The 12,745-nt window shown below is 39.5% G+C and overlaps 1 protein-coding gene across 1 annotated transcript; it reads left to right on the top strand.

Annotated features, from left to right (window-relative positions):
- Positions 1-4,590: 4,590 nt before the first annotated feature.
- Positions 4,591-12,023, top strand: slc46a1 (solute carrier family 46 member 1). The gene is made up of 6 exons (XM_028464563.1): positions 4,591-5,357; positions 7,290-7,681; positions 7,751-8,229; positions 9,052-9,135; positions 10,070-10,226; positions 11,463-12,023. The coding sequence occupies exons 1-6, from the start codon at positions 5,046-5,048 to the stop codon at positions 11,515-11,517; spliced, it is 1,479 nt and encodes a 492-aa protein (XP_028320364.1). The 5' UTR covers positions 4,591-5,045; the 3' UTR covers positions 11,518-12,023.
- Positions 12,024-12,745: the final 722 nt, after the last annotated feature.

Here is a 12,745-nt window from a genome sequence, read left to right as displayed (position 1 = left end):
GATCACCCTCCTAAAGACCGAGAGCCAGGAAAGAAGAATGTGACAAGTTTTAAAAAGAAAACTGGAGTTTCTTAATTTGGAAAAAAAAAAAAGAAATCACCCTTCATGTGATATCCCCTGATAGCTGCACACAGTATGTTTAGGTTTATTTATTTGTCTATTGTTCAAACTACATTATTTAAATAATATAACTTACAGAAGAAATTCCTGTACTTTCCAAGCCACTCCCCCTTCATAATCTTATCACATCAATTCCAACTTGTTTACTGCATGTGTATGTCAGGAAGTTATAATTCACTTCTAAAACAGTAAGACATTTGCTTAGTGCAGGGGTTCTCAAATGGTCTCACCCTGGGACCCACATTTTGCCACGGTCATTAAATGGCGACCCACTTTTTTTAGAATTCAACCAACCAAATTTAGTTTTTGAAAAACAGCTGTTGAAAACACACACACATATACATATATATATAATATTCTTTAAATCATAAATCAATATATCTTCCTGTGCAACATGCAGTTCACAGCATGCCTGTCAAAAAAAAAAAAGTTTCTTTCAAAATAAAAGGCAAATTCAACATGAGAGACATTAAGTATTTATGTTTTTTGGACCAGCTGTTGGTGACCCACCCAGTATAGGTCCGCGACCCAATTTTGGGTCCTGACCCACCAGTTGAGAATCACTGGCTTAGTGGATTGTCAGCCTGGAACCAAGATAAACTGGCATAACTCCAGGGTAGATATTTCCTGGCTGCTGAATATTCCAAAGTGGAATTAATTGGAAAATGAACTGCAAAGTACCCATTAAGTGGTAGGCCATGTAGGCTGCTCCTCCAATCCTTATCATGAAGTTACAGGTCAACTATTGTCTGCATACACAATCAAAAGACAAGGAAGGCTGGCCCCACTGACTGGTCGTTGATTTTTGTGACAGTGCTGCGGCGCTTGTGGCCTCTAGGGGCGGTTGACGTGAAAGTTACAGGTCTAGCGCCCCTAGTGGTAAAAAGTTACACAGTGTGCCTTTAAAGGAAAATTTACATTTATTATTACATACAAATTATGCAAAATAGTAAGAGAAGACAACTGGAAGGCCTGTAGAAGTTTGAAGGTCTTTAGGTGTGAATCTGAAGAAAAATGGCGACTTCATAATTTTACATGGCCCTCCTCGCCGCGTTGATGGCGCTCCCCCCCTACTCCCTGGCCTCGCCGCCGATGTCGGGCCCCTTCGCCGGGGGTCGACGCGGCGGCCGGGGTCCGGACACTGGCCGTGAGGCAGGTCGGTGGAAGGGGCGGGTCTTGGCGGCGTCTTTTCAGCCTCCTCAGAAGCTCAAAAGTTTTAAACTTTTTGCTTGCCTTGGCCATGCCCAGGAGTTGAACAGGCAGAAAAATACCAGCAAAAGCCTCAGGCCAATGAGTATCAGAGCCTGTGGTCACGTGACTGCCGTAAAGTGATACGTTCTCCAGGCATTCTCCAGGTCACATGACCTGGCCAAAGACGGTCCGTCTCTCCAAACTTATATTTCAAGAGGGAAGCCCCACTCGGAGCATTGATACTGTCAAGCGCTGTATATTGGCCTAAGGAATCATTTAAAATAACTCAAATGGGTCAATTCTTTAAGTCAAAAAGTTTGCGGTGTGTCTTTAAAGGGGGGGTATCATGTAAAAATCACTTTTTCAAGCTTTATATCATGTTAGTGTGTCATTCCCTCCTGAAAAACATACCTCCAGTGTTGCTCAGATTGATTTTTTAGTAATCTTTAAATCTCCTGTCAGCAGCCATTATATCCAGCCAGCAGCCAATATCGTCCGTCTGCGGCCAAAAATGGGCGTTTCCATTCACCACGGGAACACCCCCAATCTGATACGAGAACGCCCACTGCTTCTTCGGCTGACAGATGCGTAAAGAAAACAAGGTGGCGACACCTCCTGTCACTGTTATATATATATGATGTAAGAAAAGTATGTGTCCATTTTAAAGAGGAAAATAACTTCCTACACAGTTTGAAGACTGTTTTCAGTTATAAATGTACCAAATATAAAAGCATTTAAATGAACTGAATGTCTAAACAGTAAAACACAAATGAACACAATAGAATTTGAAGATATAAAACAAAGGTTGTTTTAATGAACAAGATGACACATTAAAGGTGTAGGAATAAAAAGAGCACTCAACCAGATAATAAAACAAATAAAAATGTCTGTAAATATTTAGTAAATAACAAATCTCTTACACATCTTAAGTTTAAAAAAAAGTATAATTAAACTTCCTCTAATTGTATATGCCCTACACTCCGCACTAGATAGTGACTAGTGAAGTGAGTGGGCACATTGTGATACCTTATTGCTTTCTTACAGTTACTACAGTATTACACATTATTACTACTGGTTAATAACAAGTACAGAGTCATTAGATAGAGAACCACAGTGGGGAAGATCAATGGAGAGAACTGGCAGACTGAGCGTCTTTACAAGGAATGAGGAACAGCTTATGATCTTAAACAAATATAATGAAATCCATGATGACAGTGAAGAGCAACAGTGAATTAATGGAGCTCACAGCAGGAGGCGGAGCTTTTATACTTCATTGGATGATAAACAGACAGCGCTCTGCAGTTAAACTTTATTACAGCACACACGTGTTTCTATTCAAGTAGACATCTATCACACACACTGGGATGAGAGCACATTGTGCATGTTCCTGATAATGTCAGCCCCAGCCTATGAATTCATCAATCAATTAATTAACTAATGACTTCACCCGTCCGCGCACACGGATCGACACACATGCTTCATCAGCTGACTTTAGATCAGTACATTAGATATAAATCTATATCTTTCCTAAAGGATGTCATTGGTAAATGAAAGGTTTGTATTTATAATTAATAATCTTCTTTCCTAAACTCAGCTGTCAGATCTGCACCCACCAGGATCATCTATCAATGAGCAGGTCATTTTCTAAGAGATCTAATTGGTCAGGAGGCGGGGCTTTAGCGTTCCCTAACATCCAAGCCAAAGCAAAACCTGGTCGCGACCAGGTTAGTTGTTCAGCATTAATTGCCATGGTGATTAAGCTTCAGCGAGTTTTGTAGTCCAGCACACGTTGATTAAATCCCGGAAGTTAGTGCGATAAGAAGTAATCTAGATTCGTAGCATACCCCCTGAGTGCTTAAAAATCTTACCTGAGGTATATGCTATAAAAACTATAATTGCACTTAAGTGTATAAGTACCAAGAGTAAGTACAATATGCCAATAGCAGTAGGTTTAGACTAAAGTGTTAACAGTGATGCAAACTGTTTATGTATTAGCAGCATAAGGACATGGACAGAACAAACAGCAGGTAAAGTGACTAGTGGATTGTCCGTGGAAACATTACTACAGTTTTGCACAATAGTTACTATAGAGATGAGTGACATGTATGAAGTCAGCTGTGTTCATTGATTAATGTTGTAAAGTCGGACCGCAGGTTTCGCAATTACCGAAGCTGCGGAAGTGATGTCGTTTCTTCTTCTTCTTCTTCTTCTACTTCTACTTCTTCTTCTTCTTCTTCTCCTCCTCCTCCTCCTTCTTCTTCTTTAATGTTTTCCGGCAGGCTGAACGCTGGGTTGCGCAATGCTGCCCCCTGATGTCGTTCCCACATAACTTCCTCTGATTGGTTGACGAAAAACTAACAGGAACGCCTCTGTGTGTGTGCCTCTGTGTGTGTGCGTGCGTGTGTGTGTGTGTGTGTGTGTGTGTGTGTGTGTGTGTGTGTGTGTGTGTGTGTGTGTGTGTGTGTGTGTGCGTGTGTGTGTGTGTGCGTGTGTGTGTGTGTGTGTGCGTGTGTGTTAGCATTCCTCACTTTAAAAACTATTCTCATGTATTGTAGCGATGTAAAAATGTAGAAAGTAGCCAAATAAAGCGCACAGAAAAACAAGTAAACAGCTTTTTCTTGCGCGTTAGGATGACGTAGTGAAAGGGGAGTGTTCATGGGCGTGTCAGACAGGCAAGGAGTTTCTTAAAGAGACAGAGGCGAAATCGAAGCTCCATGAACAGTGTTGCTTCAGAGGAAAATGTCTTTATTTTTATTTATTTTTTAATATTTGCTGCATTATCCAAACTATTTTCGGGAGCATAGTTATTTGATTATGCTCTATAATGGTACGATGTGCCTGAAAAAAACATGATAACCCCCTTTTAAAAGGAAACAAATTGGTTGGGATTACAAAGTGATTGATCATATTTTCTGTTGTTAAAATTTAGCTTAAATCAAGCAAATGTATATGTTGTACGATTAATTCGATGCAATAATCAATGTAATGCTGGATTACCAGAATATTGGAAAGCTAGACATGGTCTCTGTAGTGAAGAATCACATTTATTTGTTTGGCAATGGTGGATGCGCTTGTGTTCTGCACTTGCCTGGAAAACTGTACGAATGTAAAGTTTGGGACCCAGATTAAAAAAAATAAATAAAGTTTTTTTTCATATATATATATATATATATATATATATATATATATATATATAGCTAGTCCTAGGATTTTCTCAAAGAGCAATCAAGCGACCTAGAGTTTATAATAAATGTGGCCTGAGTTAGGTTTTTAAAACAGAAGGACAGAGGTCAGTACATTACTTAACGTGTAATATCCCTTTTATTCCACAAGAGGTCGCTGAGTCCATGATTTATTCTTGTACTTTTATCGTTTCCTTTATTTGGCTGAGCTGGGAATTCCGATGTTGCCAGTTTTGGATGTTTTCCGCTCATTGAACGACATTACAACGGGTTTTAATTATTTTTAAGGGTTTACACGTTATGAAAGTTAATGAGCTGCATTTCTATCAAAAAATATTGATACTTTTTAAAATAAAGTGAATTTCCTGGAATTCTTGGGGAGGAAAACGTTTAACCTGAATGTGCCAACGCTGCAGATCAGTGACCCTGGCTCCAATAAACAGGACCGTGAACGCACCACCACCAGTAACAGTCTCTCTGCTCAGTCTGTGGGGGTCCAAACCGTGAACACACACACGGTTGTACGGTGTGTGGACTGAACCGGGAACAGGCATGCAGGAGCCGGACACTGAAGCCATTCTGCCCGCGGACGTCCTCGGAGCAGCGGAGCAGCGGTCTTCTCCGCTGGGCGGCAAACAGGGTCCCGAAGCCCCGAGCAGCAGTTCCGTCCACCCGCCCCGATGGTGTCCCCGGGTGCCGGTGTCCGTGGAGCCGGTTTTGGTTCTGTCCATGTTCTCTCTGACCCTGCAGGGGCCTCTCACCACCCAGTACCTGTGGGACCGCATCAGCGACGACCTCGGCTACAATGGCTCCAAGAAGTCCGAGTGCACGAACAGTTCAGTTCCACCGGACCCGCTGCAGGAGGTGTGTACCGGGTACCGGGTACCGGCCTGTGTACCATCCTTTGTCTGTCACTAACCGGGAGCCACGTTTTAACTTAATTACACAGATTTAAACTATATAAAGTGCGATTATTACTATGCTGATCATTTAAAGCTGAAATTGATCAATGGTGATTAACTTCCAATCTGAATATGTATTTAAAATATTAAAAAATAAATTAATTATTTGATTGAAGGGAAAAACAGTTAATAACAATGTTATGTCCCCAGCTAAGATTATTTTTTTTAAAAGCAGTTAATCCACTTATTGCTAATAGCTCATTTTAAAGTTTGATGTACATTTAATATGAACACATTGTATTTTTCAAAATAAATAAAAACACAGCCAGGTATTATTTATTATAATCTAATCTAGACACTAAAGGATCCATAATGTCCTAATCACATAATCATTTAAAACCTCTGATTAATCAGAATAACCCTGCATCGACACTTTAAATGTACACTTTTAATCAATAAAGAAGAAACTACACATTGTGGAAACAGGTTTTTAAAAGCTAATGTATAATGAATTATAGCCTAAGTTCACAGTGTGGTTTTCTCTGTCTCATATCTAAATGTTCCAGGCACTGCCAGCTTCAAGGTTGACTGTAAAAAATGCAAGTTTTGGTCAATGAAATAAATTATTTTAAGTAGTTGTTTGACTACATTTTACTTGTTAGATATGATTTGTTTTATTACAACTCTGGGGATCGGGTAAACTGCTTCGGCATGTATAAAAACAAGACGCTTCCTCACATGACCAGATAACAACTACTGAACAAACTGCTGAGGAGTACAATGATGGAGGGTGACCCTGGACCCTGGTCCCTGGTTGGACATTGATGGCCTTCCTGTTTTTTTTCCCCATATTGAATTATTCTGTCTCTTCGACTAAGCTCAGGTTTGAAAAACACGCAGAGTAACTCCACTTTGCTTCAAGTACTCATTTCATTTGATATGCTTACTTTCCGTTGTGTGTTTTTATTACACTAACTTAATAGTTTTTGTTCTTCGTGGTGCTGTTTTGTTTAATTATTTGTTTTTTCCCAAAATGTTTTATACTTTCCATCTATTTTCTCTTATTTAAGGTTCATTGTTCCTCCATAATATTTGGTGTTTTAACAATTTCAAATTTCTCATTTTCTTTGCATTGCACTTAGAAAATAAATACTTTTTGAATACTACTCATATTAGTTTGATTTGATCCCCATGTTTTGAAACATTACTTTGTGTCATTTTGAGTGAATCTTTTGGGAAAAGAAAACTAACAATACTGCCTTTTTTTCAGATTGCATTTAGTTTAGTTTGACCCAAATCTATTTGAAATTTATATATTACAGACTTGGTGCTCATGTCACCCTTATCCTGCTTTTTTTTTTTTTCTTTTCTTTTCTTTTTTTTTTTTTCACAACAAGCTTCGGTGCAACTTTTTTTTTTTTTTTTTTTTTTTTTGCATTCTCAGCAATCCAGAAAAAGAACTTAAAAAGTCGTCACAAACACTTTGAGTGAACAAAAACTACAGGTTGACACTGAGTAAATACAACCACATGTTAAGTTGAGGTTTCGTTTAATCAGACAAGGTTTTTCAGGACAATTTTATCTCCTGACATGTTTCAACTGTCAACTGCCAGTTTTCCTCAAAGGAGTTTTGCTGATCGCCTTTTATGTTTCCTTTGAAGTTTCACTTGACTTCCATGCAATAGTTCCAGCGAGATTCATTTTGTCTTCTCTTTTAATAGTATATTAAGTTGAGGTTTCATTTATTCAGACAAGGTTTTTCAGGACAATTTTATCTCCTGACAAGAAGACAAAATAAATCTCGCTGGAACCAAAAACAAGCGCCTCTAAATCATACACGCAGTTTTCTTTTTATTTTGTTCGATTTGTCATGTGTTACATTTGTGTTTTCCAGGAGGTGGAGACTTTGGTGGCCCACTGGAATCTGTACATAAATCTTGCTGGCTTCTCTGTGGGCCTGCTGATAGTTCCTCTCCTTGGATCATGGAGTGACCTCGCAGGGCGCCGAGCAGTCCTGATCCTCCCTAACCTGGGCTTGGCCCTGCAGGCGGCGGCCTACCTTCTAATCATGTACCTCCGACTTCCTGTTTCCTACTTTCTCATAGGCAGGATGTTCAGTGCTCTTTCAGGGGACTTTAATTCCATCCTGGCAGGCTGCTTTGCGTATGTGTCCGACATCAGTGACAGGAGATCCCGCACCTTCAGAGTGGCCGTCTTAGAAGCTTCTCTGGGCCTCTCGGGAATGTTTGCCAGTGTTATTGGAGGGCCGTGGCGTCGTGCACAAGGGTGAGTGATGTCCTATGTGCTGGTTTTTACATCATTTCCTTTCTGAGATTCTATTTGTGTTTTTTCCAGATACATCAACCCGTTCTGGTTGGTTGTCGCCACAAACCTGGCTGCAGCTCTTTATGCTTTCCTGATTGTCCGTGAGTCTGTGACCCCAGACCCAAGTGCTAAGCTGCTGACGGTTCGCCATCACAAAGCCATTTGGCGCCTGTACTCCACCGGAGGCCGCAGTAACGAGCCCTTGGACAGACTCCGCAGGTGCAAGCTGTGGCTGTTTACTCTGTGCTTCTTCTTTGTGTTGGTGGTTCACTTCGGCTGCAGGGATCTGTACGTCCTGTATGTGCTGAGCTCACCTCTTTGCTGGGGGTCCGATCTGATCGGCTATGGGATGGCGGTCCAGCACCTGGCTTACCTGACCAGTCTGCTGGGGCTGAAGGTCATGCGGGTGTGTTTGCAGGACTCCTGGATGGCTCTTGTGGGTCTGGCCTCCAACGTGACGGGGCTGTTGGTGGTTTCGGTGGCTAACACCACCCAGCTCATTTTCACAGGTGAGAGACTCCTGAGGTAACCTTTCAATGGTACAGACTAGAGTCAATAAACTAGATGTTCACTGCTCTGCTATTTATAGAGTGACTAAACCTCTGCTTTCTCCTGAGGGAAATTCAAAAAAATGCCTTGATTATGGGCGGGGCTCCTGGAGCAATTAAGACACGCCCAGTCTGTACTATAAAACCTCCATTGAACAATCTATGCTTTGTTAACTAGCTACTCATTATTCAATATACCTCTTTATTCACTCTTCTCTCAATCCAACCTACTCACCACAGATTGTAGAGCCCACAGGTGCTAGTTTTTATAAAGGGGGCGGGGCTAACAGTGCTTGCTTGTGACTCAAATTGGTCCCAAAATGTCACATGATCTTGTTTTCAGCCAATAGCAAAGTTCTAGTGTAATAGCCGGGTTTCAACCCATAGAGGGCAGTCACGAAATTAAAATACTTGGACTAAAATGTTGAGAGTTGGACCAGGATCAATCAGCAGCACTACTTAATACCCAAATACATATGTATTCTGCAAAAACAAGTGGTTTTGGGGTTTATTTACTCTTTAAGCTGAGATCACGTTGACTTGAGAAATAAGTGACAAACTGAACCATCTCTGTTTGTCACTAATCAACCACCACAGGCCAATAAAAACCACTAAACTGCCATTACAGCCTTGAAGAATCATTAACAAGCTTCACAGGCTCCTTAACCTCACAGTGTGATGGTGATTTGTGTAACTCAATTTGTATAACTTGACATTTTAGTGGAGCGTCCTGTCCATTCTTCAGTTGATTGTGAAACAAAGTGAACCCTTTGTCTGTGTTAGGTTACGGGCTTTGTTTCCTGTTCATGGTGGCTACCCCGGTGCTCAGGTCCAAGCTGTCCAAGCTGGTGGATCCTTCAGAGCAAGGTCAGTGCAGCTGCTCATCATGTGTGAAGGTTGTGAAACATTTAGAAATGAGCCAACTCAGACCGATTAAGTGCTTTTTAAAGCACGTGTTCCTTTGTCACAAGGCACAGCTTGTGTCCCAGGGTTGGAGTCAATTACATTTTTCTGTTACAATTACATTTTCAATTATCCATGGTCAATTACGATTACAGTGACCAGCATTTTTTCCCATTACGATTAATTTACAATTATTTTTTTATCCTCAATAACTAAAGTTCAATTACAATTAATCACAATTACTGAGCCTGAAATAGATTTTAAAAAAAAATAACATTCCTCTTGCGTTAGCTTTCTGTTAGCAACTCTGATAATAACAGGTCCTAAATCAGCTGTAAAATACAGTAAAAAAAATATTATCTATCATCTAATTTGTTACTCATCTATTGGTTACCTTGTTAGGCTTCTTAATCAATGACAATATAGGTTTTAATATTTTTAGTGTGGACATCAGAGCCTTTTTTGTGTCAGTAAACCACTAGATTTAATTTTTTTTAAATGTTAAAATGTGAGAAAGCTTGATATGAAACATATTTTAATAATTGTTTAATAATTAATACTTATGTGTAGAAATGTACATAGAGCTGTAACACGGTTCCCCAGTTCTGCAATAAATTATAATGTAATTGACAATGTTGATCGAATTTTCATGGCAATTACAATTACAAAGTCAATTATCTAAACTCAATTACAATTTAATTACGATAACAACAACAGATATTTTCAAAATACAATTACAATTCTAATTTCACCATAATAGTAATTATATATCAATTACAATTATAATTGACCCCAACCTGTGTGTGTGTGTGTGTGTGTGTGTGTGTGTGTGTGTGTGTGTGTGTGTGTGTGTGTGTGTGTGTGTGTGTGTGTGTGTGTGTGTGTGTCTTTTTACCAGGTGCCCTGTTTGCCTCTGTTGCTTGTGTGGAGAGTTTGTGTTTCCTGGTAGGGAGCAGTGTTTTTAACTCCGTCTACCCAGCCACGCTGCATTTCATGAAGGGGTTTCCCTTTCTTCTTGGTGCCTTTGTCCTCCTCGTTCCCGCTGCCATCATTGGGTAAGTTGTTTATTTACTCATTTGTTCATCCTACATCTTTATCGAGACTATTTGTGGCAGTGCAGAGAAGAAAGGTCTGCCCATAATCACACCCAAACCTTTTTAAACACTATTTCTGTTCATGGTTGTAAGGCACTGGAGCCTATTACAGCTTACTTAAAGCTGATATCCAGAGTTTCTGAGAAACGTCTCGATGTCCCGCCCAGCTTCACTTCCTCCAATCTACCAGAAGCCACGCCTCTACTTTTCTGCACGCGCATCGCGGAACATAACAAGGTCGCGTTGATATAGGTCTATGGGTCAGGGAAGAGCCAAAATCAGATTTACCCGTTTGTTGTTGTGACGCACGGCCTTGTTTCCGTGCACAGTTCCACATTCACTTTGATTGACAGTCTCAAAAACAGGAAGTCGAAGCCTAATGGTCTGGGCGCAGTCAGCAATCGTTTCCATTTGTATAGGGGTCTGTAGGACGAAGGAGACGATTGACCACCAGCAGTAGACCATAGTAAGAGACTAGTTAGGTATTTTTTCATTTAAAAAGAATCATACTTAAACATCAATTTCTCAGAAACTCCGGATATCAGCTTTCAGGTGAAAGGGGAGGGGCATAAATCCTTCACAAAGCCAGATTAACAAGACTACCACACATGTTTACTCCTATTGCTTAACTCCAATTACCCTAACATAGTTACAATATACGTCGTAGTTTTGGCCAATAGTGGACAAACACACACCACTAAAACTAAATGTTAACAAAGGTGGGATTACTGAAATTATGACAAAACTAGTTGACACTTCAGTCAGTTGTTAATCAGTTGTTTTTTTCATAATGCTAAATGAGCCAATCAGATGTCATCTCTGTGTAAGAAGATTAATTAATTAGTAGTTATTGATTAATGATAAAGATTAATACCAGTTATTAAAAGTAAATTGAAGTCATTTCAATTGGCTACATTTATAATCTTTCAATAGTTAGATCTCTAAATCTAATAAAAAATGTTCTGCGGCACAATTTCATCATGTAAAGCACATTGAATTGCCTCGTGTATGAAATGTGCTATACAAATAGATTTGCTTAATAAGCACCTGTAGGAATATCTTGTCGTACAGTATAAGCGGTCATAAATAGAGTTCTTTCTAATAGGTTGATAATAGATTATCCTCATTTTGTTGCATTTCATTTTTGTAAAATATCCTGAACTAACACTGAAATGATTGTTGTGTTTGTTTTTGTAGGACACTGCAGTGTTTAGATCAGAGGAGAGGCCACAGAGACTCCACTGGATCCTGACCCTCAGTCTGTGAGGTGAGCCGTTCCAACGAGAAGACTTCATCACGTCTTTCTGTGACGCTGGAGACGTCTTCACATGTTGGGATCAAACGACCACGAAACACCAAAGAGTTTGAAGACAATGACTGAAGAAACGGTCATGCCTCCGTCACAGTGCTGAGGGACGTTACAAAGTGGAGATTTTAAACTATTTCCTTACAGTTTTACTGTGAATCCACACTTTGATCATTTTTAAGAATTTTTAAGGACAACAGTTTACCTTAAAGGGAGTGTTAAATATTAACATCTCAGGTAAATTCTTTGAGTCTTTGTTTTTTGTATTATTTTATACCAATTTAAAGGGAATTTTTTTGCTGTAAATGGCATTGCTAAACACTGTTTACTCTACCACAGAAAACATGTCTTAGTGGTAATACAGCTAATAAGAATTAAATCTGGGAAAAGCCTGAACGGCTTGTCACATTTGAAGTGTCATTTTTTTTTTGTAATGTTTTGATAAAAAGGAAGTAATAAAACCTTAAAAACATTTCAGTCTCCATATATTATATTAGGGTATTGTTTTCTGTCTTTAACCAGCCAGCCTAGTTGTTTTAATTACGTAAAAGAAGAAATAGAGTCCAGAAACTGCAAAGTTGCTGAATATTCTTAAAATAGTGTTTTTCAACCTTGGGGTCGCCTGAAATTTCTGAAAATTGAAAATACATTTTTGAATATTTTAGATTATTATTTCTTTTTTGTGAAATTGAAACACAATCTTAAACAACGGAATTCTAAACTTTCACTTTGTCAAATATATAGTTCAAATAAAATGCAGTAAAAAAAATAATAATTCTGACACTAATCCAACAAATATGTTCAAACCACGGTTGGGAACCACTGTCTTAAACCTTCTCCAATGACACATTTTCCCAGGCTGATCCCCCTGTAGAGCCCCCACCCCATCACTATCACTGGATAGTCCCAGTGCACCACCCACATGCACACGGGGGTCACACAGAGGAAACAGGAGCTGCTGTGGCAGCTCTAAAATGCACAAAGGGAAGTTAGTAGGTTAAGTGAAGAGTTCACTAAAATGCTGTGAATTGATCTGCTCTAATATTGTTATTGACATTGGTCTGATCAGATGCTGTATCATTTGCTTTGGTTGTGGAACAAAACCCAACAATTGAGACACTCAGTGGAACTTAATCATGTTATGTTTAAATGTTTTTTGTTGTTTTTGCCATCC

Source organism: Gouania willdenowi, chromosome 13 (assembly GCF_900634775.1).
Source record: "Gouania willdenowi chromosome 13, fGouWil2.1, whole genome shotgun sequence".
NCBI classification, from domain to species: domain Eukaryota; kingdom Metazoa; phylum Chordata; class Actinopteri; order Blenniiformes; family Gobiesocidae; genus Gouania; species Gouania willdenowi.
This window is presented reverse-complemented; position numbering and strand designations above follow the sequence as displayed.